Source organism: Echeneis naucrates, chromosome 24 (genome assembly GCF_900963305.1).
Source record: "Echeneis naucrates chromosome 24, fEcheNa1.1, whole genome shotgun sequence".
Lineage (NCBI taxonomy): Eukaryota > Metazoa > Chordata > Actinopteri > Carangiformes > Echeneidae > Echeneis > Echeneis naucrates.
Window position 1 is genome coordinate 5,487,638 of NC_042534.1, and position 23,828 is coordinate 5,511,465.

The 23,828-nt window shown below is 40.8% G+C and overlaps 4 protein-coding genes and 1 non-coding gene across 7 annotated transcripts in view; 1 reads left to right on the forward strand and 4 right to left on the reverse strand.

The window, feature by feature from the left end:
* Nucleotides 1-3,585, reverse strand: part of utrn (utrophin) — a 145,752-nt gene extending 142,167 nt beyond the window's left edge. Inside the window, exons 1-2 of one of the 2 annotated variants that reach the window (XM_029496424.1) lie at nt 3,167-3,585; nt 1,794-1,895 (exon numbers count right to left, since the gene is read on the reverse strand). In XM_029496424.1, coding sequence (XP_029352284.1) covers nt 1,794-1,866 — 73 coding nt within the window. In that variant the 5' untranslated portion in view covers nt 1,867-1,895; nt 3,167-3,585. Of the gene's footprint in view, nt 1-1,793; nt 1,925-3,166 lie in introns of both variants that reach the window. The other variant, XM_029496425.1, reaches the window with a different exon arrangement.
* A 2,726-nt stretch (nt 3,586-6,311) lies between these two features.
* Nucleotides 6,312-6,394, reverse strand: trnal-uaa (transfer RNA leucine (anticodon UAA)). The gene has a single exon. It is a non-coding gene; the product is annotated as a tRNA-Leu (tRNA).
* A 735-nt stretch (nt 6,395-7,129) lies between these two features.
* On the reverse strand, nt 7,130-9,833 carry LOC115037990 (syntaxin-11-like). The gene is made up of 3 exons (XM_029496790.1): nt 9,677-9,833; nt 9,121-9,216; nt 7,130-8,922 (listed from the first exon to the last, which is right to left on the reverse strand). Exon 3 carries the CDS (start codon nt 8,915-8,917, stop codon nt 8,039-8,041), a length of 879 nt encoding a protein of 292 aa, XP_029352650.1. The 5' UTR covers nt 8,918-8,922; nt 9,121-9,216; nt 9,677-9,833; the 3' UTR covers nt 7,130-8,038.
* Nucleotides 9,834-10,507: 674 nt separating this feature from the next.
* stx11b.1 (syntaxin 11b, tandem duplicate 1) lies at nt 10,508-13,214 on the reverse strand. Of its 2 annotated transcripts, none has more exons than XM_029496202.1 (2): nt 13,052-13,214; nt 10,508-11,990 (listed from the first exon to the last, which is right to left on the reverse strand). In XM_029496202.1, the coding sequence occupies exon 2, from the start codon at nt 11,981-11,983 to the stop codon at nt 11,087-11,089; it is 897 nt and encodes a 298-aa protein (XP_029352062.1). In that variant the 5' UTR covers nt 11,984-11,990; nt 13,052-13,214; the 3' UTR covers nt 10,508-11,086. The 2 variants fall into 2 exon arrangements, with proteins under 2 accessions (XP_029352062.1, XP_029352063.1); XM_029496203.1 differs by having other exon boundaries at nt 10,508-12,007.
* Nucleotides 13,215-13,340: 126 nt separating this feature from the next.
* Nucleotides 13,341-23,828, forward strand: part of mthfd1l (methylenetetrahydrofolate dehydrogenase (NADP+ dependent) 1 like) — a 30,175-nt gene continuing 19,687 nt past the window's right edge. Inside the window, exons 1-18 of the mRNA XM_029496201.1 lie at nt 13,341-13,603; nt 14,860-15,264; nt 15,970-16,054; nt 16,209-16,259; nt 16,375-16,428; nt 16,935-17,059; nt 17,582-17,682; nt 18,374-18,510; nt 18,981-19,092; nt 19,346-19,413; nt 19,506-19,603; nt 19,763-19,936; nt 20,229-20,365; nt 20,608-20,654; nt 21,066-21,173; nt 21,529-21,603; nt 22,221-22,323; nt 23,675-23,751. Coding sequence (XP_029352061.1) covers nt 15,029-15,264; nt 15,970-16,054; nt 16,209-16,259; nt 16,375-16,428; nt 16,935-17,059; nt 17,582-17,682; nt 18,374-18,510; nt 18,981-19,092; nt 19,346-19,413; nt 19,506-19,603; nt 19,763-19,936; nt 20,229-20,365; nt 20,608-20,654; nt 21,066-21,173; nt 21,529-21,603; nt 22,221-22,323; nt 23,675-23,751 — 1,788 coding nt within the window. The 5' untranslated portion in view covers nt 13,341-13,603; nt 14,860-15,028. The remainder of the gene's footprint in view (nt 13,604-14,859; nt 15,265-15,969; nt 16,055-16,208; nt 16,260-16,374; nt 16,429-16,934; nt 17,060-17,581; nt 17,683-18,373; nt 18,511-18,980; nt 19,093-19,345; nt 19,414-19,505; nt 19,604-19,762; nt 19,937-20,228; nt 20,366-20,607; nt 20,655-21,065; nt 21,174-21,528; nt 21,604-22,220; nt 22,324-23,674; nt 23,752-23,828) is intronic.

Sequence of the window (23,828 nt, forward strand, 5' to 3'; positions counted from 1 at the left end):
TTTTCTCTCCCTCCGAGGTCCATGCGTGGATGTGCATAACAACATGACATGCTGGAAAGCATGAGACAACCCCCCCACCCCTCAATAACACATATATCTGCAAAAGGGAAAGACTTGTCTGGTTTGCTAACCTCCATTATAGGAGGCAGATCAACAAGAGACATACACAAACCCTGCCTCCACACTCACAGCAAACTTTAGACAAACAGAACACACACCAGCTGAAATAACTAATGTGAGGCATCAATGTGTGAGAATGTGCTCAATCTCTCAACAGCATCAGGACAACCAGCAGTACTCTTCTGTCAGACCACAAGTAAGTGCTGCTTTGAATACATTCTTCAACCAAACACACATTCATGACAGCCAGCAGGGAGACCACGCGTACAAGGCCACTTATGCTTTTTCTCAACGCTTGTCTCAGCTGTGAAAACATCCTTCCACCTGTCCACCACACACACGCTCACCTGCTTGTCTATCATTATTCACTCCTTCAGTTTCAGCTTCATGTCAGCTACAAAACTATGAATGTTATCATTGTGTTTCACTGTGCAGTTGATTCCCAGGTTCAGCCATACAAACAAAAAAAACTAATTCATACATAGAACAAAAATCCACCCGCAACGTGTAAATAAAGAATTGGTTGTGCCACGGCCTGTATGTCACCTCACCACAGATGTGTTGTGCTGTTTTTGTTAGTTTGTTTTAATGTGAAGCTAAGCTACGGGCTAAATTTTCCCCTCTTTGCCATGGAAGAAAACATTACTTTTAGGGTTGCTAGGGAAACCTGAATCTTTGTAAGAAAAGCATTGTGGTCTGGAGACAAGCATTGTAAATTACAAACTCCATCGGCACGGTGGAATTCCTGGCATGGAATCTGCCAGTGCTCTGAGGCTGGGCGGGTGGGGAGAGCTGGCACATGGACCAGACAGGATGGATACAGCTACACTTTTCTTTATATAATGTTCTGCTACATTCTACAGTTTAGTGAGATTTTAGGGAAAGCTCACAGAAACACTGGGCAACAAAACAATCCCCTTTCTGATGCCCACAGAAGTGGTTTTTGTTTTTTGTTTTTTTTTTTGCGGGGCATTACAGGCAACATACTGGCGGAGGTTATGTGATTGCAGTGATTCCTGAATTTAGTTTACATAAAATGGCAAATGATGAGTGATCGATGAGCCAAAGTCTAATAATATTAGGGTTGATAGTTAATGGGTAAAGCTGTTTGTGTATTACACCTGCATACAAAAGTCCTTGTTGAATAATTAACTTGTAAAATAACATTATCCTCTTGGTGAACAACAACGTGTTAGTGTTGTTGTGCCGTCTACAAAAGATTAACCCATGGAACAGAATGATCCAAAGAGAATAGGATCACAGGGTGTGGCTCTCAAAACTCATCCCTGCGTTCTTGTCTTCCCCTTTTTTCTGCTGCCATTGGTCACCTTTTCTGTTGCTTTTTGTTTCTCCAGCATGTTACAGTCAACCATCTCCTCTTCTGTCCATGCCTATCCTGCTCTTTTGCCTCCACAGGAACTGAGTTTCAGTATGCACAACAGGACTTCTGGATGTCATGGTTTCCCTTCACCTGCCGCTCTCATGTAGGTACAACAAACCGTTCACTCGATGCAATTATCTGTCAAAACTGTCATATGTTTAAGACCCCTCAAAAATTTGACAACACCTACACACAGACTTCCCCCACTTTAAACACCATATCGTATGTCGTACAATAGTTAAGAGCTAAAAGTCCAACTATGTCCGGAATTATCAAAAAAAAAAAAACATACCAGATCTCCATTTGATGATGTCGTTGAACTCTTCATTGGCTCCTCCCTCTGCAGTGTCTCCATGTGATGCCATGGTTGTCAATGAATCCAATGCTTGGTTATCTGAAATTGCAACAACCCTTGTTCTGTAGCTGGAAGTAAGAACAAAGCTTATGTTCAATTCAAGCAGTTCCTCTATTAAAATCTTTCTGCTTTAAAATGCTATCTTAAGTCCAAACTATCCCATAAAGACACCTGGGAAATCAAGATGGCTCACACATTTGAACCACACACCTAAAACATTCAAGCTCGGTCACATAACACACAGGAAGATCTGGCTCTTGATCAGGAGCTCTGTCATTAAAAAAACAAAAAGCTGCTTGATGTCCAAGGAACAAACTGGTTTCACACTATGGCTTTTTAGGCTGACAATCTGGGTACTGATTTAGAAGGAAAACCACTCTTGTAATCGTAATTGATGCTGTAATTACTGGCAGCTATCCTGCAGTCTTTTGTAAAGCTCAGGAACCTCAGAGTGTAAGGCTTCAGGAGGGAAAACTGAATTCTGCGACTTTTTCCATACAAGATGCTGCCACTGAGTCCTAACAAGCCAGGTAATGTCATTCAATGGACACCACACTGATAAATTATGAGCGTTTTTATAGGAATGAAAATTACATTTGCAGATAGCACTGCAGGTACAGTTCATATTCACATTGGCACCAAAAATGCAAAAAATCTCAAAACGTACAGTCTGTATAGGTGAAGTGAAGTTTTTGCAACTTAATAAAAGCTGTTCTTACTGTAGCGTTGATTCATGTGCTTGTGGTCTGTTTTAATTCAGAGTATCCTTTCATTTAAATTACAGCCAAATTAAAAAAAAAAAAAAAAGCTGGTTTTACCATGAAAGGAGTTGATGTGTAGTTTTATCAAGCAGTGCTCTTGAGGGATGACGCAAGACCCAAAAATAACTTTAAACTAAGGGAAGAGGCAGTCCCATTCATCAGGCTGGTTTCCCTTCAATTTCGGTTCCCCTCACTGAGCGAACTGGTTTTAATAAGCAAGCCAAAATAAAGGAGGAGACACAATCAGACACTTCAGCTGAAGTCTGAGCTGCACATTGAAACAGGCAGAAGTGCACCTCATAGTGTGTCAGTGCCAGTACAATCTCAGCCTAAATGTTGTGTTTTTGCCTTCTCATTAGGAAAAAACACGCCCAATGATCCTACAACAGGACACACACAAGGACTTTAAAACAGTAAGCCTTTGGGTGGCCTTGTGTTGGGTTAATGTTTGATTCTTCGGCATGACTGCAGGATTTAAAAGTTGACAGAGCTACGAGGTTTGATGTGAAGTTGCTTTATTTCCCGGAGCCAGGTCACTCACTCACTCACCTCTGCTGTCAGCACGCAGTCTGGAGACGTGATCCCTCCAAAACGTGTGCAGAGTGGATAAACAAATACAGCCGAGGCGTGGTGAAAAGGCGAAAACTTCAAAAAGTGCATCAATTCGGTTGATTTAAGTCATTTTCTACTAAGTACTAACCACACTTCTTTCTTTTCTTTTCTTTTCTTTTTTTTTTTAACTAAGTAAGCTGACTGTAGACAACCGTCCTCAGGCGCATCCAGCCTCCACAATCTACCCCCCGAAAATAAAATAAAAATAAAAAACACCAAGTTATTACTAACGCCTTTTTTTTCCACACAGAGCTGAGCAGAACCGGCTGTGCTGGGCCTCACGGAGACCCGCAGATGGAGATTCACACGGCGGTCCTGCGGACTCAGCTCCCACAACTTTGTTCCTGTTGCTTCACTCTTTCTCCTGGCTGCTCTCCGCGTCAAGCGGCGGAAACGTGGATGCGTGTCCTTCAAAGTAAAGGCCTCCAGTTCGAGCCGAACCAGCAGTCAAAAGTGGCTGTATTTTCCATTTCTGAATAATTTCATAAGCAGAATGCGATAAAGATTATAAAAAAAAAAACAAATACTTTCTGTAAACGTATTACATTCTGACCATATAAATTCGTGTCATTGGTGCCATTTGAGTGAAATGGCACTAAATTGTTAACATTTCCTTTCGGCTTCCCTTTTCTCTGGCTCTGGGTGCCATGTTTTTGTATTTGATGAAGGCGGATCAGGCTTTATTTTTAAAGTTTAGACCGGAGGCACTGCCTTCACTCTGGGTGTCTTGACTAGCTTTACTCCTCCTGGCTGTAAAAGTTTTCCTGACGCGGAGATGGAAACATGGCGCGGTGGGCGTCACGTGACGTAACACCAGCGAAACCAGTGATTCCCACTGGAGAACAAAAAAAAAAAAAAAAAAAAGCTCTAAAATAAACCGAGTGGAAAAATCACTGTTTTATTTATAAGGTCAGGTTTTCATTTCCAAACGTTTCCACACACATGCACCTTGAATTAGCTGTTGACACAAAGCCAAAGCGTTTTATTGTAATGAAGGCCCGTGTGTAGTCTCTCTCCTCTGAATGACGTCAACTTCTGGCTATGAGCAGCAGCAAAGACACAGCAGGAGGAAAGGAAACATCCCAAAACCTCCTCCTCCACTGAAAGTACAGCAGAAAACAAAATGTACAGCTTATGCAGCCAGGAAGAGCCACTGTAAGTGCTGTGACCGAGATGTAAATAGATGTAAATAGTAAAATATGTATGTATATGACACAAATGACACAATTCTTGAATGAATGGACTGCAGTTGCTTTCTAACAGTGACTATCACTGAAAACAATCTTTTGGAAACTGGTAAAGTGATGATCGATAAAATACGTAAAATCGTTATTAATACAGATATACAAGTGTAGTCTGGCATCTTGAATTCACTTTTACACATGAGTAAAGAGTATAGTAACAAACATATTTGTATATAACAGAAAACATCTGTTCTGTTATTCTATTTTGTTGTTGTTAGTGTAATTACTACACAAAAAAATAAATTATATATTGTAAAATCTAAACACAAAAGGGAAATAAAGATAGCTAAATATTTGGACATGTAAAAATATACTTAAAGATTGGACGAGAGAGAGGAAAATGAAATGCACCTGAACATTGTTACAATATGAATACCAATAATTTAAATAACAGCAGTTTTCATGCACCATTTTTTTCTACAAGTTTCATTTTATGGGATGTGTTGGCCCGGAGAGCCAGCAGCTTAAACTAAAGGAACTGAATAATGGATAAAGGCCCTTTGGAAAGTGTCTCTGAGGCTTTGGGGATGCAGAGATGTGGATCTTCCTTTGTAAACCTTCATCCTTATCCCTCCCTCTTCTCAGTTGTCAAGCTCTTTTGTCAATGCTTCCTCACACAGCTCAAACAATAAGGTCAGTTTCTCAAATTAGTCGTGTCTTAGGCTACGAATACCTATCAAGTAACAGTATATTTGTTTAGTGGTTGTTATAGAGAAACAAGACAAGTGGGAACTCAAACCTGACAGTTCACTGTTATACTTACAAAGACTAATATGCAAAATGAGAAATCTTTCAGGATTACAGTCAACTGTCTCTCTCATGTAGCCACTTCTGCATTTTGTCTCAAACCTGCAAGAACGTGGCACAGGTTTACATTCATTGTTTGCGAACAACAAGAGGCGTCTTTTTCATGATACTACTTGGCTCTTTGTGACTTCAGCAAAGTAAAAAACTTTAGAAGAGGGGTTACAGCTATTTTCTGAGAAGCTTTTCCTGTAACAGACACAGATGACTAGGTATCCATGAGTCCAAGGCATCGCCCTAGCAGAGAAATTATAGGGAAGAAAGTGTGTGGGCCTTCAGTGGGCCAGTGTTGGACTCAGGCCCAGAGACTGGAAGAAGGCCTTCAAGTGTCCTCTACTGTCCTAAAGGTGTCACTGCACCCAAACGCCTCCAGCTGAGGGAGACGTCGCGTTAAACCGGATGACTGCAAATATTCAGAAACTTTTAGATGTTAGAATTCATTAGAACATTTACTCAGCTATCAAATAAAACCAATGTATGAATATTCTGACTGTATGAGCCGGCAGACAGCTCGATACTGTAGAATGAAACATTACATTATTACTAACATACCATGTTACATTTTCATTGTTTGGCTGATTAAGCAGTTTGTTAGACATTATTGTACAGTTATACTACACCACTGCGCATCTTGACTATTTCATTTATATGCAAGTCATTTATTGTTCAAAACAAACCTATAAACTTAAAAGCCAAAGACAAACGAGGGGCTATTTACAGTGTCTTTAAGTTGTTCTCTGACTCGTCGATTACAACAACAGGTTTTTATTTATTCTTTTTTTTTTTTTTTTTTTTTATGTATTTGTAGTGTGCTGACTTCCAGGAACTCGTGTGAGGTTTGCTCTTCCCCTGTGTTCCGCTGTTGTGACGGCGGTGTGGCGCTTTTGCTGTGCGGGAAAATCGGACAAACGAACCGAGCGCAGGCGAAAATCGCGGACTGGGCGGGCGACAGTGCCATCTTCACGATGCCACCGACGATGTCAGTCCACCTGTCTGTCCTCCGGAAGCAGGAAGGACACGGCGCCAAAAGACTTTACCAGGAGTGGGGTTCGAACCCACGCGGACATATGTCCATTGGATCTTAAGTCCAACGCCTTAACCACTCGGCCATCCTGGTTTACACACTGTACCGGGCCGCACTACCCCTTCAAAAAAACTCACATATTTGCCATGAGTTTTCCCTGATTTCATCCAAAGCATTGCCAACACACACGTCCTTGTCATATTTGTCGCGTATTAAGACGGTCGCTTGGCAACCGTGATGCTGCCGGAAGCTAGCAGCTAACTTTTGGTGTAGCAACGAAGGATACTTGCTACTGATACAACTCCCCCCCCCCATAAAACTACCACCCATTACTTGAGATGTGAGCAGAAAAAAAATCAGCTCGTTGGCTTTGCGAGAACAGCAGCTGTATCTATCGTTACCACACCAGCGGAAACACAGCCAACCATACCTTCCTATAACCAGGAGCTAACAGCGCTAGCATATGCTAACCGAGTTAGCACAAGTTTCGGCAAACATGGTGTTCGCACGACTCAGCTACACACACTGAGGTGTACAACTGTTACTGCAGCACGCATGGTGTCTACAACATCTAAGGAGACAGAAAGAAACATCAACAATCACTCAGAGCCATTCGAGGGAAGCTGTGAGGTGAAGTCCGTCGAAAGTTTGCACTGCCGGTGAATGTGGATGTTTCCGTGCCCGTCAGGTCCGACCTCAGGACGGACCGACGGACGGCGAGCCCTGAGACCTTCATCTGCATGGACCTCTTCACATCACAAATCCCGTGGTCATTAAAATTAAAAATATATTTAAAAAAAAAAAAAAGTCGTCTTCGTGTGCTTAAAATTAACTTTATTTTTCAGAAACAAAGAAAGGCATTTTCATTTTCATTCAGCCCCGTAATTAATTGTCCCGGACAGGTTTCTGCTCTACAATTTTTAAAACAGATCATGAAACTCAGAAACTAGAGGAGCCAGTTTGTTTGTCCGAGCAGACACCCTCTCTGTACATCGTTACCTCCATATTTGCAGTCCTTACAGCTAACCAAATCCCTTCAATATTTTAAAAACTTCACAGTCTTAAAATGCTGCACCTTCATATTCCCACTATGTGGACTGTCGTGATTTCCCCCCTCTCCAACATACAAGGACAGGGATTCTGCTGAAAAAGGCCAGTAGTCTGACTGACCTCTTCTGAATCTATGATCATTGTCTGTGATTCTGTATAATCACCACTCTTAAATATAACTCAGTTTGCATTACTAACAGTTTTGTTTTGTTTTTTTTTAATCCTGCAACTAACCCCCATGATTCAAATTCTTGTGAATTACTGAACACATGAAACTCATTCCCACATGACCAAATTACCAAAATGAAGATTGCTAAGAAAGAAACTAGTTTTATTTAGAACATAAGAATTTATTCGTGCATGTCAGCTAAAGCGGCTTAAGATGTTAATAATTTAGAATACCTTAAAAATGTAAACTACTCTCACACGCCTTCACCTATGATTGGATTCATTCTCAGAGTGATTTTGTCATAAACCACTCTGAAAAGCTAATAACATTTTAAAGCTTCTTACATCAGGTAAAGACAATTTGCTTCTGTTCAGGGCAAAGCTGAGTGTCCTGTAAAGGTTAGATTTATCATCAGTAAAGCACATTACATATTATTTGTTTTCAGATGTCCATAAATTACTAAATATTCAAGTTTTAAATCATTTATAAAATCACATAGTCAAAATAAGTTCTTAGATTCAGTTAAATCTCCAACAGGGTAGACAGGGACAACATTGCTGGCATGGATTTTTTCTCTTATACTGAACTGCTCTCTTGATTTGAACATTGATTTTATCAACATATTCCTGAGTTTTACACACATTAGCTTCAATGTTATTTACCACGGATCCCTGATCTTCCACTATCATGGCCATGTTCAGAAACAGATCATGGACCTCCTTCATTCTGGCTTCCAGCTCTACCAGTTCTTTGTGCCTGCCTTTGATTTCACACATTGCCCATCGGTTTGTGCGTGCACCTTGTGTCTGCAAACTCTGGGACAGCTCACTCCATCCTTCGCCACCTTTGTCCACCAGCACATCCAGCTGCTCATCAGTGATATCAGTCCCCATGATAGAGGCCTGTCTCTGGATCCTCCCACGACACGTTTTCTTCTGCATCTCCTCGGCCTTGTTGTAGTCACCCATGACAGACTGGAAGGCTCGGTTCAGTGTATCATACTGAACTCGGGCAATGCGACTAACGGCTGAGTTGAAACCTTCTTTCTCCTCCAGCTGACTGCTCTCCAAACCAAAATCCTTCAGGCGGGCATACACAGTCTCCCCACGTTGTTGGATTGCCCTGGCAATGGAGTCCGAGTCCTTTTTGAGAAGGGTTAAGCGTCGCGTCGAGGTCCCAAAGCGTTCATTGTGTGTGCTCAGACGTTCAACCTCTAATTGGAGCAAGGATATTTCCTTGCGTATGGAGTGGGCCTCCTGCAGGATATTATCGATGGAGGAGGTATTCTCAAACACCACTGCCTGTTGAGATAGAGTCGTTTTGCTGTCATCCCAGTCCTCATCATAGTCCTCTTGCTCCTCACTAATGGTCTTCAGCCTCTCTAGCTTGTCCCGCATTGTTCCTGAGTGACCAGCAAATTGAAATGTTAATTTTATTATCCTCGTTCTGTCTAAACCTTCAGATGCATAAAATCTGACACCCCAAATTTCCATGAAAAAATATTGTTGGTGTTATTCAGTCGATGTGTTGATTGTATTTATTACAGTTTACTATTATTAACCCACTGAAACTGATACACATCGTGACTAGTCAGTTTTACCTGCAGTAGATTTTCTTTCTTTGGTCGAAAAACAATGGCAGTTGTCAGGGCTCACTGGAATGCTGTCATTTCAACCAGGAACAAGGAAGACGCTATCTGGTTAAAAAATACACACACAATCTTTTAAGAGTGGGCTCACTGTGTCATGAATGTCAATCTGAGCAGTTCAATACGTTCGATGTTTTGCTTTTTTTTTTTCCCAATCCAATCCTTGGTCAAACTCAGGCCTGACGATCATTTCAGAACTGTGTCGCTTGCCTTATCTTTGCTGAAGACCCTTTCATAGAGACTTGCTAAACAGGAAATTTGTCTCCTGACACAACATACCGATAAAGATTTATGTAACTGTAGCCAAATATAAAAACTGTCAAATTGCACGATAAAACAATAATCCTTTTTCTTAAATTTCATTGCTATTGCCACTAATTAAGTGTCAACCTTTCAAGCAGCCTGGGCAGTGTAGCACTAATCTACTTCTATCAATTATCCACTTGTCTCCAGCTGCCTCACTGAAATCAATCAGATTTTATTTAGTTCTCAAATTAGAATATCTTACCTGCTGTTATTTGCTCCAACAATATCAGCGCATATTCCCTCCGGTCTTCCTCTCGGTCATTTATTTAATCAAAGTTGCTTGAAAAAGCATCTTTTCACTATGATCAGGAGCACTGGTTGTCTGCTGGGCGTTCAGCATTTGAATGACTGCTGCACTCTTCCACTCCCAGGCGAAAGGGCCTTCCCACTGTGGCACTTCACTTCCTCTAAATGTGAAGCATTTTCTTCTTTTACTTTTTTCCAGTTTCTTTTCATTCCAGGAAGTGCAAAGACAGGGCAGTTCAATGAGTTAACATTCCTTTCAAATATGGCATCCAGAGCAAGGCCTGATATCAATTTTTGATATTTGAGGAACCAAATCGTTTCACAACATCCAACTGCAACAATTTAGAGCAAGCTGCAATGTTTGTTTGAGTGATGTAATTTATATGCACTTGGCTGTTTGTATCAGGTCATTGATACGTTGTATGTGTTTTTCCAGTGTTCATTCCAGGCCTCTTCTCTTATTCCTGTGCTGTTCGTTTGATTGAATTTTGTATTATTTTATTCATGTGTTTTGTTGTGCACTTTGTAACAGTTTTGTGCTATATAAATACAGCTATATTAATAATGATTAAGATGAGTGGACTGGCAGATTTAGGACAGAAACTCTGGAACATGCCAAGTATCATTGATATTAATTACCATAATCCAATTTTTGGTGACATCATCTGGTGTGATTGTGTATCCAAGGGAGAACTTAAATTAAGAAAATGCATTTCAATACAGAAAATGCTCTATTTTCATGTGTTGATGTAGATTTTGGTAAAAATAAACATACATGCATGCTCTATTTTAGCACAGTTGTTTATGTTACATACATGAAACCACAAGAAGACAAAAATATGACATTACATACATATAGAGTCATTAAAATTACAACACATTAACACTGTGATCCCTAAATATCAAAATAATAAATGCTGTCAGTGTCCTGTGTCATTAAATGGTGGAGGAATGTGGTTACTTATGACTAACAGATGAATTTCTATATATGGAGTGAAAACGATCCCTACCATACCTACTGAGACACCTATCTCAAACCTCCCATAAAACAAAATCAACATGAATGAATTGCTTGAATATAATTTACCTCTTATATTTCATGTCTATCTCTCAATCTAGAAAATAGAATAGATCTAACCTTACTTTCCAAGATTTCTTTTACTTCCTGGAAAAAAAAAATCTTACTATCCAATGGGTCTGGCAGGCCTGTTGATAAATTTATATAATGAATTGAATTAAATTGATCGGAAGAACGGTGAACTAATGACAAGTACATAATATGCTGAATGAACTTTTGACTTCCCTCTTTTTGTTGTTTGGAAAGTAGGCACATTTTACCATCCACCTCCCCATCTCCGTAAGGTCATTATTCATAGCATGGGAAACAGCTGCAAAACATCTTTTTAAATATATTGTTCCTGTCATGACGCTTGGCCTTGCCGAATTTGACAATGGCATCCTGTATATGTGCATCAGTTTTCTGAACGTTAGTTTGGACTGAGTCCAGCATAGGGCCCTGCTCTTCCACCAGGAGGGCAATGTCCAGGAAGATCTCATGAATGCCCTTTATTCGGGTCTCCAGGTCCACCAACTCCTGGTGACGTTTCTCAATCTGGGTCAAAGCTGATCGAGCTGTTTTCCCTTCAGCCACCATGTTGTCGTTAAAGATGTTCCACTGACCCGTCTCGATCATCTCCTCCACCTGCTCCCCTGACACTTCACGCCCCACTATCTCCATCTGCCTTTGGATTTGGATTTTGCAGTTCTCCCGATGACTCATTTCAGCCTCATTGTAGTCAAACATGGCATCGCGGAAACCATTGCTCAGGCAAGCATACTGTGTTCTGGCAATACGTGTGACGGCAGAATTGGAGCCATGTACTTCCTCTAATTTGTGGGCTGTGCCGTCCATGTCCCGTAGGCGTGCTAAAACATCCTCAGCCCGGGCCTTTATATCAGCACCAATAGTGTTCGAGTCCCTTTTGATAACGCTCAGGGTAGTGGTGGCCTGGAACATGCGAGAGTTCTGCTCACGGAGCCTTTTAATGTCCAGACGGATGAGCTGGATCTCTCTGTGGATATCTTGTGACTGGGAAAAGATCTCCGCCAGCTCATCACTGTTGTCAAACACTACTGCCTCATGGGGCAGCTCCTCCTCCAGGTCCACATTACTGAAGGTATCAGAGACTGTGGACTCTGCATACTCCATTGGCTCCACATGTCCATTGGACACCTCCTGAAGGTGGCTCAGTCTGTCCCTCATGGTTACCCTGCAGAGCAAGTGAAACTACACATTGTTCAGATGATTTTCTCCGATTATCTTTCCTCTACTACGCTTAGGTTGAGTCTGAATAAGATGGGCTGAATTTCAGCTAATTTTTGATATAGGTAAACAAAACAGAATCACAAGATACAGATTACATCCACAAATCCTCAAACTTGCATTTGCAACACATATAGTGTCTTGTTTGCTGCCATGCCTGTTTAAAAGTATTTTCCTTCTTCCTTCAACTGCAACCCACCCAGTACCAGTCACTGACCTAACAGGTTCTCCAATGAATAAGCCAAGGTTTGGCTTCTCACCAGACTAGTTCTTTCAGCTGGGGATCTGTCTGACATCTTTCTCCAGACACTCACTTTAACTTTTAAACCCTATGCCAGAGCATCAGATTCTGAGAATCAGAGTTGCATCTTGGAGTTTGACAGATTGTCTAATATAATATTTCTGATGTGATATACACTTCACATAATATTAGACATAAATGTTTACAAGCTTTGTTAGTTTTCCCTACTCTCAACGGGGCACAGTGCTTAGTAGACTTGTCTAGTTAAATCAAACAGTCCTTATACAATTTCTGTGTATGAAATCTACTCAATAAAATATTGGAATCTACTATTGGCACACACGCAAAAAACCGAGTCAAGCCAGCAGGGTGTAGATCATTGTTCTAGACTTTTACAATACTCCTAGAGGCACACTCACTATTTTATAGCAAGGATTACTCGTGACTTGCAACTGCTAAGTTTCTTGAAAGACTATTTCAAGGTAAATTTAACTGGCTTTATCTATGGGGCCCTTAAGACTTTGAGGTGCATTGTACAAATGGCACATGCATAAATCCACTCAGAATGTATATATGATGAAGCAGAAAGTTATGCCTTCTCTGGAAATAAGGCCAGTTAATTTTTAGGGGGTAGAGTTTTATCAGCACCAAGTAGCTATCAACACATCAATATTATGACAGATACCAACATTTCCTGTGAAATCAGCACCGGACTGGAACGAATACACGAATGCAGGACTGAAGGAAAGATATTTTTTTTTTTTTACCTCTTTTGTTCTGATGTCCGCAGATATCAAACGCTGTGCTGTACTGTGCGCTGGCCGCTGTGCCACAGCACCATCCTACAGACCTGAAGTCAAACAAAGGGCCCCACACGCGTCTGGAGCCGCAGCAGGAGCTTAGTGTGCTTTAGTCAGGGTGGTGTCTTGTGCCACACCAAGCGACTGTCATAATGTGACTTCAGGAATGAGGCCCGGTCGGTTCGGCCGCCAGTGACGGAGGTTTCAGCCCTCACCTGGTTTACAGGTGAGGGGTGATTCTAACTCTCAGCCTTTATCCGTAAACATTTTATCTTTGATGAGACTCTCTGCAGATTAACCACCGATAGTTGTCACTCTTATGTCACTGTGGGAAAGTTTGGGCCATGATGACACCTCATGGTGCAGAAGCAGAAAAAGGCAGCAGTCGGATGTGACGTGCAGATGTCTCCAATCCTGCCTGTTCAAATCAACACTCGTGTCGTTTACCAGCTTCTTTGTGGCTGATCGTATATGAACTGCCCCAATTTCACCGGGAACACAACGTCATGATTGCTCCAGGTTAGTGATGTGTCGTTCATTTTGAACTAATCTTTTGTATGACTCTGGAGGGGATGATTCGTTCTTTCTTCCCCGGTCCGCCCATGTGCGCCACTGGCTCAGATTCTGCCGATCTCTTTTTTATAGTATATTTTACTGTGAGTGTTCAAATAAAATATATTAAATTGATTTGGACTTCTCCTGCATCCTTCATCAAACGAACGCGTGAGGTCACTTTGAGAACTCAACACTAGTCTTTGGTTTCTGGTCCTGTCTAGTATCTATTGGTGTTGGGTGGGGGGGCTGGTCCGGTCATGGAGGGGTCTGGTTAGTCTCTAGACTCTGAAGTCTAATTCATCTTTTCCATGCTGCAGCCCACTCCATCACTCACCAACTAAATGTTTAACCTAGACATGTTCAGCTGCCCAGGCTGGGAACCGAACCTGCAACCTTCTTATTGTGGGGCTAACCACTAAACCACTGTCTTGCCCAAGCAGAAAATCCAGATTTATACTATATTGATCCTGAGGCTCATTCACTTACATGCATCATTCACACAACAGGAAAACAATAAGACATACAGAGACATGCTGCCTCACCTTTACACTGCAATGTGCCTTACTTTAATCTCACGAAAAGTCAAATCAGGTCAATTTTAGTGCCCCAGAAACCTTTGATCCAAGGACAAGATCCTTGAAATGAAATTGTGTATCTGTGCCCTCCACTCCCTGTAACGGACTCACTCAATTTCACCATCCCTTTTTGTGTAATTTCTCATGTATGCATTATTGTATTGTTAATGTAAGTGACAATAATTTCGCCTACATGACCCCCCATTACTAACCCTAACCCTTTGGGTTATGAATGTAGGTCATGTTTTGAATCCAAAAGGCTTGGCCTCAGCTGACACCTCTGTCTGTGTCAATAGATCACATGACTACACATACTTCCATCCCGTGAGGCTGCTGCCTTCACGTGAACCTCTGATTTCCAAAATCAATACTTTAAGCTTCACTGGAACACGAAGTCCGACTGTCCTCCCCCAAGACTAGGGGGAAAGTTTCTGGGGGGGGGGGACGACAAGCTGGCTATATTTGATTGTGGCCTTTAACGGGACACATGATGCTAATCTTGTGAGTGATAATAAAATCAATACTTTGTCTGAATCTCACCAGATGAATGAGACATGCACGTTGCACGTGAATGTGTTATCATAAAACTTAAGCTTAAAAAGTTTTTTTTTTGTTTGTTTGTTTGTTTGTTTGTTTTTCATACAGCCAAAAGCATCTGAGTGTCCTTTTTTCCGACTGCCCTTGAAGAAGGCGCGCCTCCTGCTCGGCGTTCTCCGCTCTGATCTTCGGTGGTTGACTTCTTTATCGGGAACCGGCAGAAGAAAGAACAAAACAAAACGAAACAAACTTAAAAAGAAAAAGAAGAAAAACAGCAATGAACGCCATGAAGTTGTCGCTAATCCGCAGCGCATGTAGCGGTCTTCGGGTACATCCGAGAAGCAGAGCCGGAGGCTGGACGCGGAGATGCCCAACTGTCGGTCCTGCCGCCGGCCAGTCGACCTTCCGGGCGGCAAGCGACGCCACCGGCCGGGGAACCAGCGCGAAACTGGGGCTGCACCTCCGACAACAGTCCCGGAAGACAGACGGGTCTGAATGCGCAGCTTCTTTGAGGTAAATAAGGAATAAATGTAGTAAAACACACGGGGCTCAACCATTAACGAACTACTGTCGTCTCTGTGTTCTTACTTCAGTGAAACCAGACGCCGCAGATTAACGTTTGTTTGTTTGTTTTTAACGGTGGTCGCCATTTTCTGTTTTTGTGGCGCTTTTGGTGCTTGGCCAGCAGCCAGAGCTGCACGTGTGGCCGGTAGCAATGGGGGGGGGGGGGGGGTGTGGCCGGTAGCATTGGGGGGGTGTGCGGCCAGCTGATGTAACTTTACTCCGCTGTTGCTAAACAAACGGTGCAGAAGTGTGTCTGAAAAGAAACTGTGTGTCATGTTCCCACCACGAACAGTGCTTAATGTGCGCGTTTTGCTTCCGTTTTCCTGTCATTTGTGTTGTGCTTGGTTCCCAGAGTTTACTTCATAGGTACTGCGTGTTGTTTCCATCATTTCAGCCAAAAAAGTAGCTCCAAATTCACATGGAACAAATCATTTGATCACTTCACTCTTATTATTATAAACTAACTATAGGAACTATATTTTGGTAATAATCCAAATGTGTTTCATCCTTTTCTGACAGTTGGCCAGCAATTCCTTTTGTGGCTCTTTTACCTTAATGTATGTAATGAGCTGCAGTGTAATTTTGTCTTGTGTGTCACCCTGTTTGAAGCCCTAAGATTAGTTAATGGACTCATCTCTTTTTTTTGACCCACAGGGAGGTGGTTCAACATACAAAGGATGCAATGGATGTTTTACAGAGAAGAAATCCACCCATCCAACCTTTGCTAGCCATTGTCCAGGTATTATTAAGCAAAAATAAAATGCTGTGCTGTGTAGGCACTCTTGAAATATTGTCAACCCTTAAAGCAAAAACTAGACTGAGGGAGTTTACCTTTGACCTAACCTAGGCTTATCTATTTTACTTTTTCTCACTTTGCTGACTTAATCTTAAAGGCAGGTGAAGATGACAGCTTGTTGGAGATCAATAAGAAAATGGCTGGAAAGGTAATTCTCTCCCTCCATGAGGAAATTGCTGATAAGTTTGCCTTTTTTTTTTCTTTTTGTAAAACCTGTGCTACGAGTAAAACAGATGAACATTCATTTTTCTGAATTTCCGCAGATTGGGTTGAACATAACCCAAATTTGTCTGGCAAAACAGTTCAGCGAAGATGAAGTAAGTGAAACTCACTCATCCTGGGCAACATCTCTATGTGCTGAAACATTTGTCTGAACAAACTTGTCTTCCCCTGACTGCTTCACAAGTTGGTGCATGATTTACCTTTTCTATTGGTAGTTTGTCAGTCAAACATTTGTTTCCTAGGGGTTGTGTGTCATCTTAGTGTGAAATGCATTTGTTTACTTTCATGGTATCAGATTATACCTCAAAATAGGTAGGCTGTCTTTATTCAGTTGAAACTACACTCTTCATGCTTACAGACAGCAGAAACTGTTGAATGATTTATCTTAGAACAAATAGCTGTTGGAGAACCTGACTGCTCTATTGATCTGGTTCTCTACTTAAACACCTCCCAAAATATTATTCTCATTGTTTCTTTCTCTACTCTTTTTCACACCCCCTTTCAACCCTTTCTCTTTTGAGTCAGCAACTGTGGGCAATTAAAACTGGGGCTGCAAACCTGTTTCAGGGTATGGTGATATTTAGATTTTCTCTTTTTGTAGATTGTAGAGGAGGTGTTGAAGCTGAATGAGGACCCTAGAGTACATGGTATCTACCTACACCTTCCTTCTGCTGCACTGACAACTCGAGTGCTTGAGACTCTCAAGCCTGAAAAGGACATTGATGGGTAAAAACCCTATTTTGTCATAAGTGCACTTCGATGATAAATAGACTGTAAGTGCTCAAAATAGGTGTGAGGTTTCCTCACAGGTGTTTTTATGCAGTTGTGCAATTAGGATACATTAGCAGTGTATGTTTCTTTGTACATGCAAAGATAGATACATTTGCTCTCGTGATGCTTTAAATCAGAAAAGCCTGCACAGAATTAAGTGAATGAATAAATTAGCAAGGCACCTCTCACAATCATGATTTGAGGAGAAGTAGTTTAGCTGAGGACAGATATGACAGGAACATTCATCCAAATTGATATTATTTGTCCTCTGAAAAGTTCAAAGCTGGGGTATGGTGTTTGTGATATACATTAACAAACTTTATTTTTAAATGTTTTTAATTTTTTATTTGGCAGTTAAGTGTGTGTAAGTTTAACGATTATGTCTGCAAGGTGTTTATCCATTTTTAATGATTGTATGATGATAATCAATGGGGATTTATTGTAAACTTGTGACCATTTCTATCTTGCTCTCAACAGCATATCAGACTTGAATATAGGCCGATTGGTACGAGGAGACTTAAGCAAAGGCTTTGTTTCACCTTTAGCCAGTGCTGTCCTGGATGTTCTGGAGAAACATGGTGAGTATTATTTAAAATGAATTCAGTCTCATGTTCAGTCATCACCACAACAAGTAAATCATAAACTATATAAACAATTTACAAACAAATGAAAGGAAAAAGCAAATCAAATAAGTTTTTGGTTGCTACAGTTTATCTGAGTATTGTTGCTTGATAAGCATAACAACTACTGGGTGATTCCAAAGGGGCCATTAGGCGATTAGACCTAAAATAAGTTGAAAATGTAGAGAAGTGAAATTAGCAAGGTGTCAGTGAGAATGTTCAGTTAAAGTGACAAAAGCTTATCAAGCAATTTTTGGGAATTGTCGAAGAGTGTAAAATTGCGTTGAACTAAAAAGATGTCAGCATTGGGAAGTGCACGAAAACGGTGCACCACCAGGCTGACTGCTGAACAAGGGACCATTTTGAGATGCATGCTAGGGTTAAGAGGGTAGGGGTCAAATGTCATGTGTATGTGAGGGTCACAGTTATTTTGAGTGTCACTGATGCAACTGATAGATATTCCCTAACTTGATGCTTGTTACATAGTGTCTTGAAATTGATACGGCCACAGTCACATATGTGGTGGTTAATTTATAAGTATATTTTTTGTGGTATCCTTAAAGTCCCAGTTGCCATCAATGTCAGCATTTAATCTAAAATTTCTTGATTACGATTAAGTTTATGTCCTAATGTTGAATTCCTCCTACAGATGCTCCTTTGGAAGGAAAAACTGTGCTGCTGGTTGGAGGGGAGGGGCGTGTTGGGTCAGCCCTGCAGTGCCTAATAGAGAGAAGTGGAATGGTTGCCCTCAAAAATAACTGGAACCTGGAAATCCTACAGAGGCAGGTGTGTGGTTTTAGTGTCTCTGATCACTTAGTTCATAATTTCCTTTCACTTAATGTCTCCATCCAAAATAATATTTAAATGGCATTTCCATCTGGCCTCTTCTAAGGTGGCAATAAAAATGTAATGTCTTAGTCATTGAAAGTTTTTAATGTTGAGGCTTACTGTTAATGTTATTGATTTGTCACAGAAAAGTCCTTCATATGCTCAATAATGTCATCAATAAGCTGCATCAGTTTGTGTACGTAGTTTTACTGGTTGACCACATGGCGTCAGTCTCTGCAATGTCATAAAATGTGATTGGTTGTAAAATGGCTAACAAACAATTCTTTGCCTCTTAAGTCACACATCCCTGTGTTGCACACACAACACACGCTGGAATTTTCTTTGCCTTTGGGTTTTGTTTTTTGTTTTTTTTTTCTTTATTGTTGTGTTAATCCTTTTTCCCCTGACATCTATTCCCGACTGTCTAGGTAATGCAGTCTGATGCTGTGGTCCTGTTAGGGGGAGGTAATATTGATATCCTACCCACCTGCTTTAGACCCGGGGCAGCTGTCATTCACTGTGAGCCAACCCTGGAGTCAGGTATTGCTGAACTTATTGTAATCACTGTAAAAATGTCACTTTGGATTTTTGCGTGGGTTCTTTTTATCAGGAAGCAATAATCCAAATCCATAAATATTTTATTTTTTTTTATTTTATAAGTCTTTGCAATGAACTGTGTAGTTATCTGTAGCCTTAGAGCATATGGCTGTGTGCACCACCCCCACCCCCACCCCCATCCCTTAAACCCATATTTTTAGTCAATGTGCAAATTATCATGTTGTTTTTCACATAGATGACCATGCCTTTGAGCTCTCCTCGAGGTCAGGGATAGGCTACCTCACAGCAGCTTACAGAGCACAGGTGCATCTCCTTGTTTCAGTCTACAAAATATGTGTATGTTATGTTCTGTCTTTGTGTCACCTTGTTCTCTGGTTCTTCTGCTTGGTGACTAGAATGTGGTGCGTAGTTGCAGTCGATGGATCCAGGGGCAGCAGTACCGACCTTGGCGTCTGCGCAGCCTCAAATTACAGCCTCTGACACCTGTGCCAAGGTAATTCACTGTCTCTTAGGATTTTTTAGGACTTTCACCACATTTACCTGAATGTAAACAGGACCTGAGTATCTTATCTAGTATGGTGTGTTGTAAAATTATGGAGAAGATGTACTCCATACAGCATTTTTCCGTTTTAAAATTAAATCTCTATATCAGTGATATTGAGATTTCCAGAGCCCAGATTCCAAAGCCAGTAAACCAACTGGCAGAGGAGGTTGGTTTGCTGCCAGAAGAGCTTGAGGCCTATGGCAGGAGCAAAGCTAAGGTCTGCCTGTCCCTGTTGGACCGCCTTCACACACAACCTGATGGGAAATATGTACTGGTTGCTGGGTGAGTGTCACTCATTTATCTGCTTATTTATTAGTTTATCATTTTTTTTTAACATCATCATTCCTCAGGGTGTCCTGATTGAATTCTGGATGTAATGTAAGCCAATCTGGTCCGATGGTAGCAAACAATCACTCTGGTAATGGTTTGTAGTTCATATACATCAATAATTTTGCTGTAGAGAGAGAGAATGGATACGAAACTTTAGTATCAAGATTCCATCATCAATTGCTATTCACAACAAAAATTTTGAACTTCATTTGAATGTTGGTGACTGTGTCTTTTGTATGTCCAGTATAACTCCCACACCACTGGGCGAAGGCAAAAGTACAGTGACCATTGGCCTTGTCCAGGCTTTGTCAGCCCATCTTAGTCTCAACTCCTTTGCCTGTCTCCGACAGCCTTCACAGGGACCCACCTTTGGGGTTAAAGGTCAGCATTTAATACTTTTTATCCTGTCTGAAAGGTTAGCTTTCTGCTCTCACCTCATACAGTAGTGTAATTAATCATTTTTATAACAGACATTCCAGCTCACGGAACTAACCTTTGGACTGAAACACTAATTTATTCTTTTTTTTTCTTCCTACTGAATGCTCACACACTCAGCATTCCTCCTTTTTGTGTCCTTGTCCTGTTGTCTGCCTCTCACTGTGCTACCACTTCTTTGTGCCTAGGGGGAGCTGCAGGAGGGGGATATGCCCAGGTCATTCCTATGGAGGAGGTAAGAAATACAGACAGACTCCTAGTGCTCCCTACCAGGACTAGCACTTGCTTCAAAGACACGAGTTGTGCAGGGACTCCCCATACCTCCCCATTTACTCAATGGACTTGTGTAAAGAAAATATTGTGTTATGTTTTCTTTTAAATCAAAGGCCTCTTGCTTGACACAGAAAATATGAGTCATAATATTCCGCAAGGCCAAAAGACCAAAGGGGGCTGAGTCAAAAGAAGATTGTTTAGTTTAAAGCCACATTTATCATGTGATTTGAAATGTACTGCCCATTAACTGTCGCTGACAGGTTTTAATTTTACTGGCTGTTCCCACTGTGTTTACCATTACATTACTATAATAGTACCCTCTCTCTATTTCTCTTTGCTTATTCTTTTATTGTTGTCTCATCTTGTCTCTCAGTTTAACCTCCATCTGACTGGTGATATTCATGCCATCACAGCTGCCAATAACCTGGTGGCAGCAGCCATTGATGCCAGGATGCTCCACGAGGCCACGCAATCAGACAAGGTGACCATGTCATGATGTCATTCACCAATAAATTATTTTTGCTGTAGATAATTTCTGACTTTTTGACTTGAGCTCCAATACAATGACAGTACTGATTGCACTAATTGCCGTCACTAATTTGTTATGGAGAATAATTGTTCGATACAATTTTATCACTGAGTACATAAACCACATATTGAATTTGCAGGAATAAGATATATATAGTTCTGAGTGATCAACACATAAACACAGTGTACCTCCCTATGTGCACACTACAGTCATTCCCTGTTAATGTCACAAAGTATTACTGGCAAAGAGAAGTGGAAAGACTCACAGACAACTTTGCTAATGTATTGGTTTGTCTTGCACTTCCAAGGCTCTGTTTAATAGACTGGTCCCTTCAGTGAATGGAGTCAGAAAATTTTCACCCATTCAGTTCTCCAGACTACAGGTAAGTTAAAGAAGTAACAAAATGCATTTAAGTGCAATGAATATTGTCTTTGTTCACATGAATGTTTTATTACATGAATGCCTGATTTCAATTCTTAAAAGATAGAATACACCTTTCTCCCTTACCTATAGGTGCACGGGACAACTTTGAACTTAATTCACCTGTTTCCCTGCAGGACTGAATAGTCTGCGGAATAAGTTAAAAGGGCTGTAAAATATTTATTGGTCTTAATGGATAGAGTGAGAGAGAAAGCATTGTGGTGATAAACAGAGCTCTACCAGTGAACCTTTTGAAGCTGACAGTGAATTGATTGCCTCACAGTCATTTAGGGTGTCTACATTTCTTTTTATATGTTTGGATCATAGTGTCTATGTAGAAAATGTGGATGCAGCTAGAAGTACTACTTTGATTTAAAATGAAACTTAGAAATACTTTTTAATTATGAAATTAATAATCATCACAAGAGTGAGAATTAATAGCTGCATACAGTATTTGTACCACAGGGAGAGCATTGAGCATTAGAGATGTTTAGAAGCAAAACCAAAAGCATCACTAGAGCATCACTTCAAAGTCGTTTGTGGTTTATACTCTAATGTTCTTTACTTCTTCGATTCTAGCGTCTTGGCATCGATAAAACAAACCCAGCCTCTCTCACACCAGAGGAAGTCACCTCCTTTGTCCGTCTTGACCTTGACCCTTCAAAGATCACCTGGCAGAGAGGTATTTCCTGAAATTCAGACATTCAGGCATAGGTCAGCTGACGTAACAAGTCAACTTTAAAGGGAAATACAAAGGGGCCTGTAAGCCAAACTAAAAACACAGTGTTTGATATATAGCATGATTATTATTTTTTTTTTTCATTCCTTCTGACCATTTCTGTTATTTTTATTTGCTCAAAACAAGCTTTCCCTTGTATGTAAAGATGAATCTGCAACTTTGCACTTCTTTAACTGTAGACATTGCAGAGTATCTTACTATATATAATATTTACTTATGTTTATTACTTGAAACGCATACTTAGTCGCATTCCTGTTGACGTTTGCTACAGAGCAGATGGTCTCGTTTTTTTCTGCACATTCAGCAATATTTGATACTTGGGTCATAACAATCAAGTCAAATTTACAGACCATAATTCATTTCTTAATGTGCATTGCCTGAGGAACGTCACATGCCGCCTTGAATTTGTCTCCAAGACTGTGTTTTCCTTTGAATATAGTCAAATTTAAAAGAGGTGTAGATGCTTGAGTACTGTAGAAATGTAACATATTTGAGTTCTGATCATTGAAAACAGGAGTTGCAGTTATCAGTCAGTGGATGATAAATGTGGGTATGGTATAAGTGGCACCAGCCACCTCAGTGGTAGCTGTGTCCATTTAAAGTTGCTAGTGAGAACAACCAGTCTAGTGCTGCTATGACTGATGTGGTATTCACTCCAGGGGTTCCAGAGGGCATTCTTAAGCGACGAACCCTAAAGATTAAAAACAGATTTACTGCCTAATGCTATGAGGGCGTGACAGTGTGTCTGCGTGTTTGTGATACAAATCATGGGTTGTGTGTTTTTTTTTTTTGTTTTTTTTTTCTCTCCACTATCCCTTTTGTTTACGTAAAGCAACTTGAGGATAATGTTTGACTATTGTGGTTTTATGGCTGATTTCAATAACAGCATAGCCACATAACAACTGATCTCTAATTACATTAACAGAGAATAGGTGCTGACTGAAGAAAGTAGCAAACCCCTCCTAGCATAAGCACTTTCAGTGTGTCAACACCCACTCACAATACGAGATAAGAATCTTTCCCTTTGTCACTTATTGGGTTTATATGCAGGGAAGTATGTGGCTGCCCTTTTAGCTGTTTAACAATGTGTAGAAATATATTTTTACTGACTGTCAAATCCAAGATGTTAAATCTTCTATATGTCCAGTGCCTCAGATCTGGTTATATTTTCTCTTTCTGTCGTTGTTGAGATGGCAGAGAAACATCTATAGCAATTCATATAAGATTATCAACTTATGAAGTCCAGCAATTACATCAGTAGAAGGAAATCAAACTCTTTGTTTTTGTTTTTCAGTTGTTGACACAAATGACCGTTTCTTGAGGAAGATCACAGTTGGACAGGCAAACACTGAAAAAGGACAGATCAGAGAGGTATGCAGCATTAATTCCTCTGAATTCATGATACCTTTCCAAAATCTATTCACCCCCTGGCTTTGCTTTGTGTATCT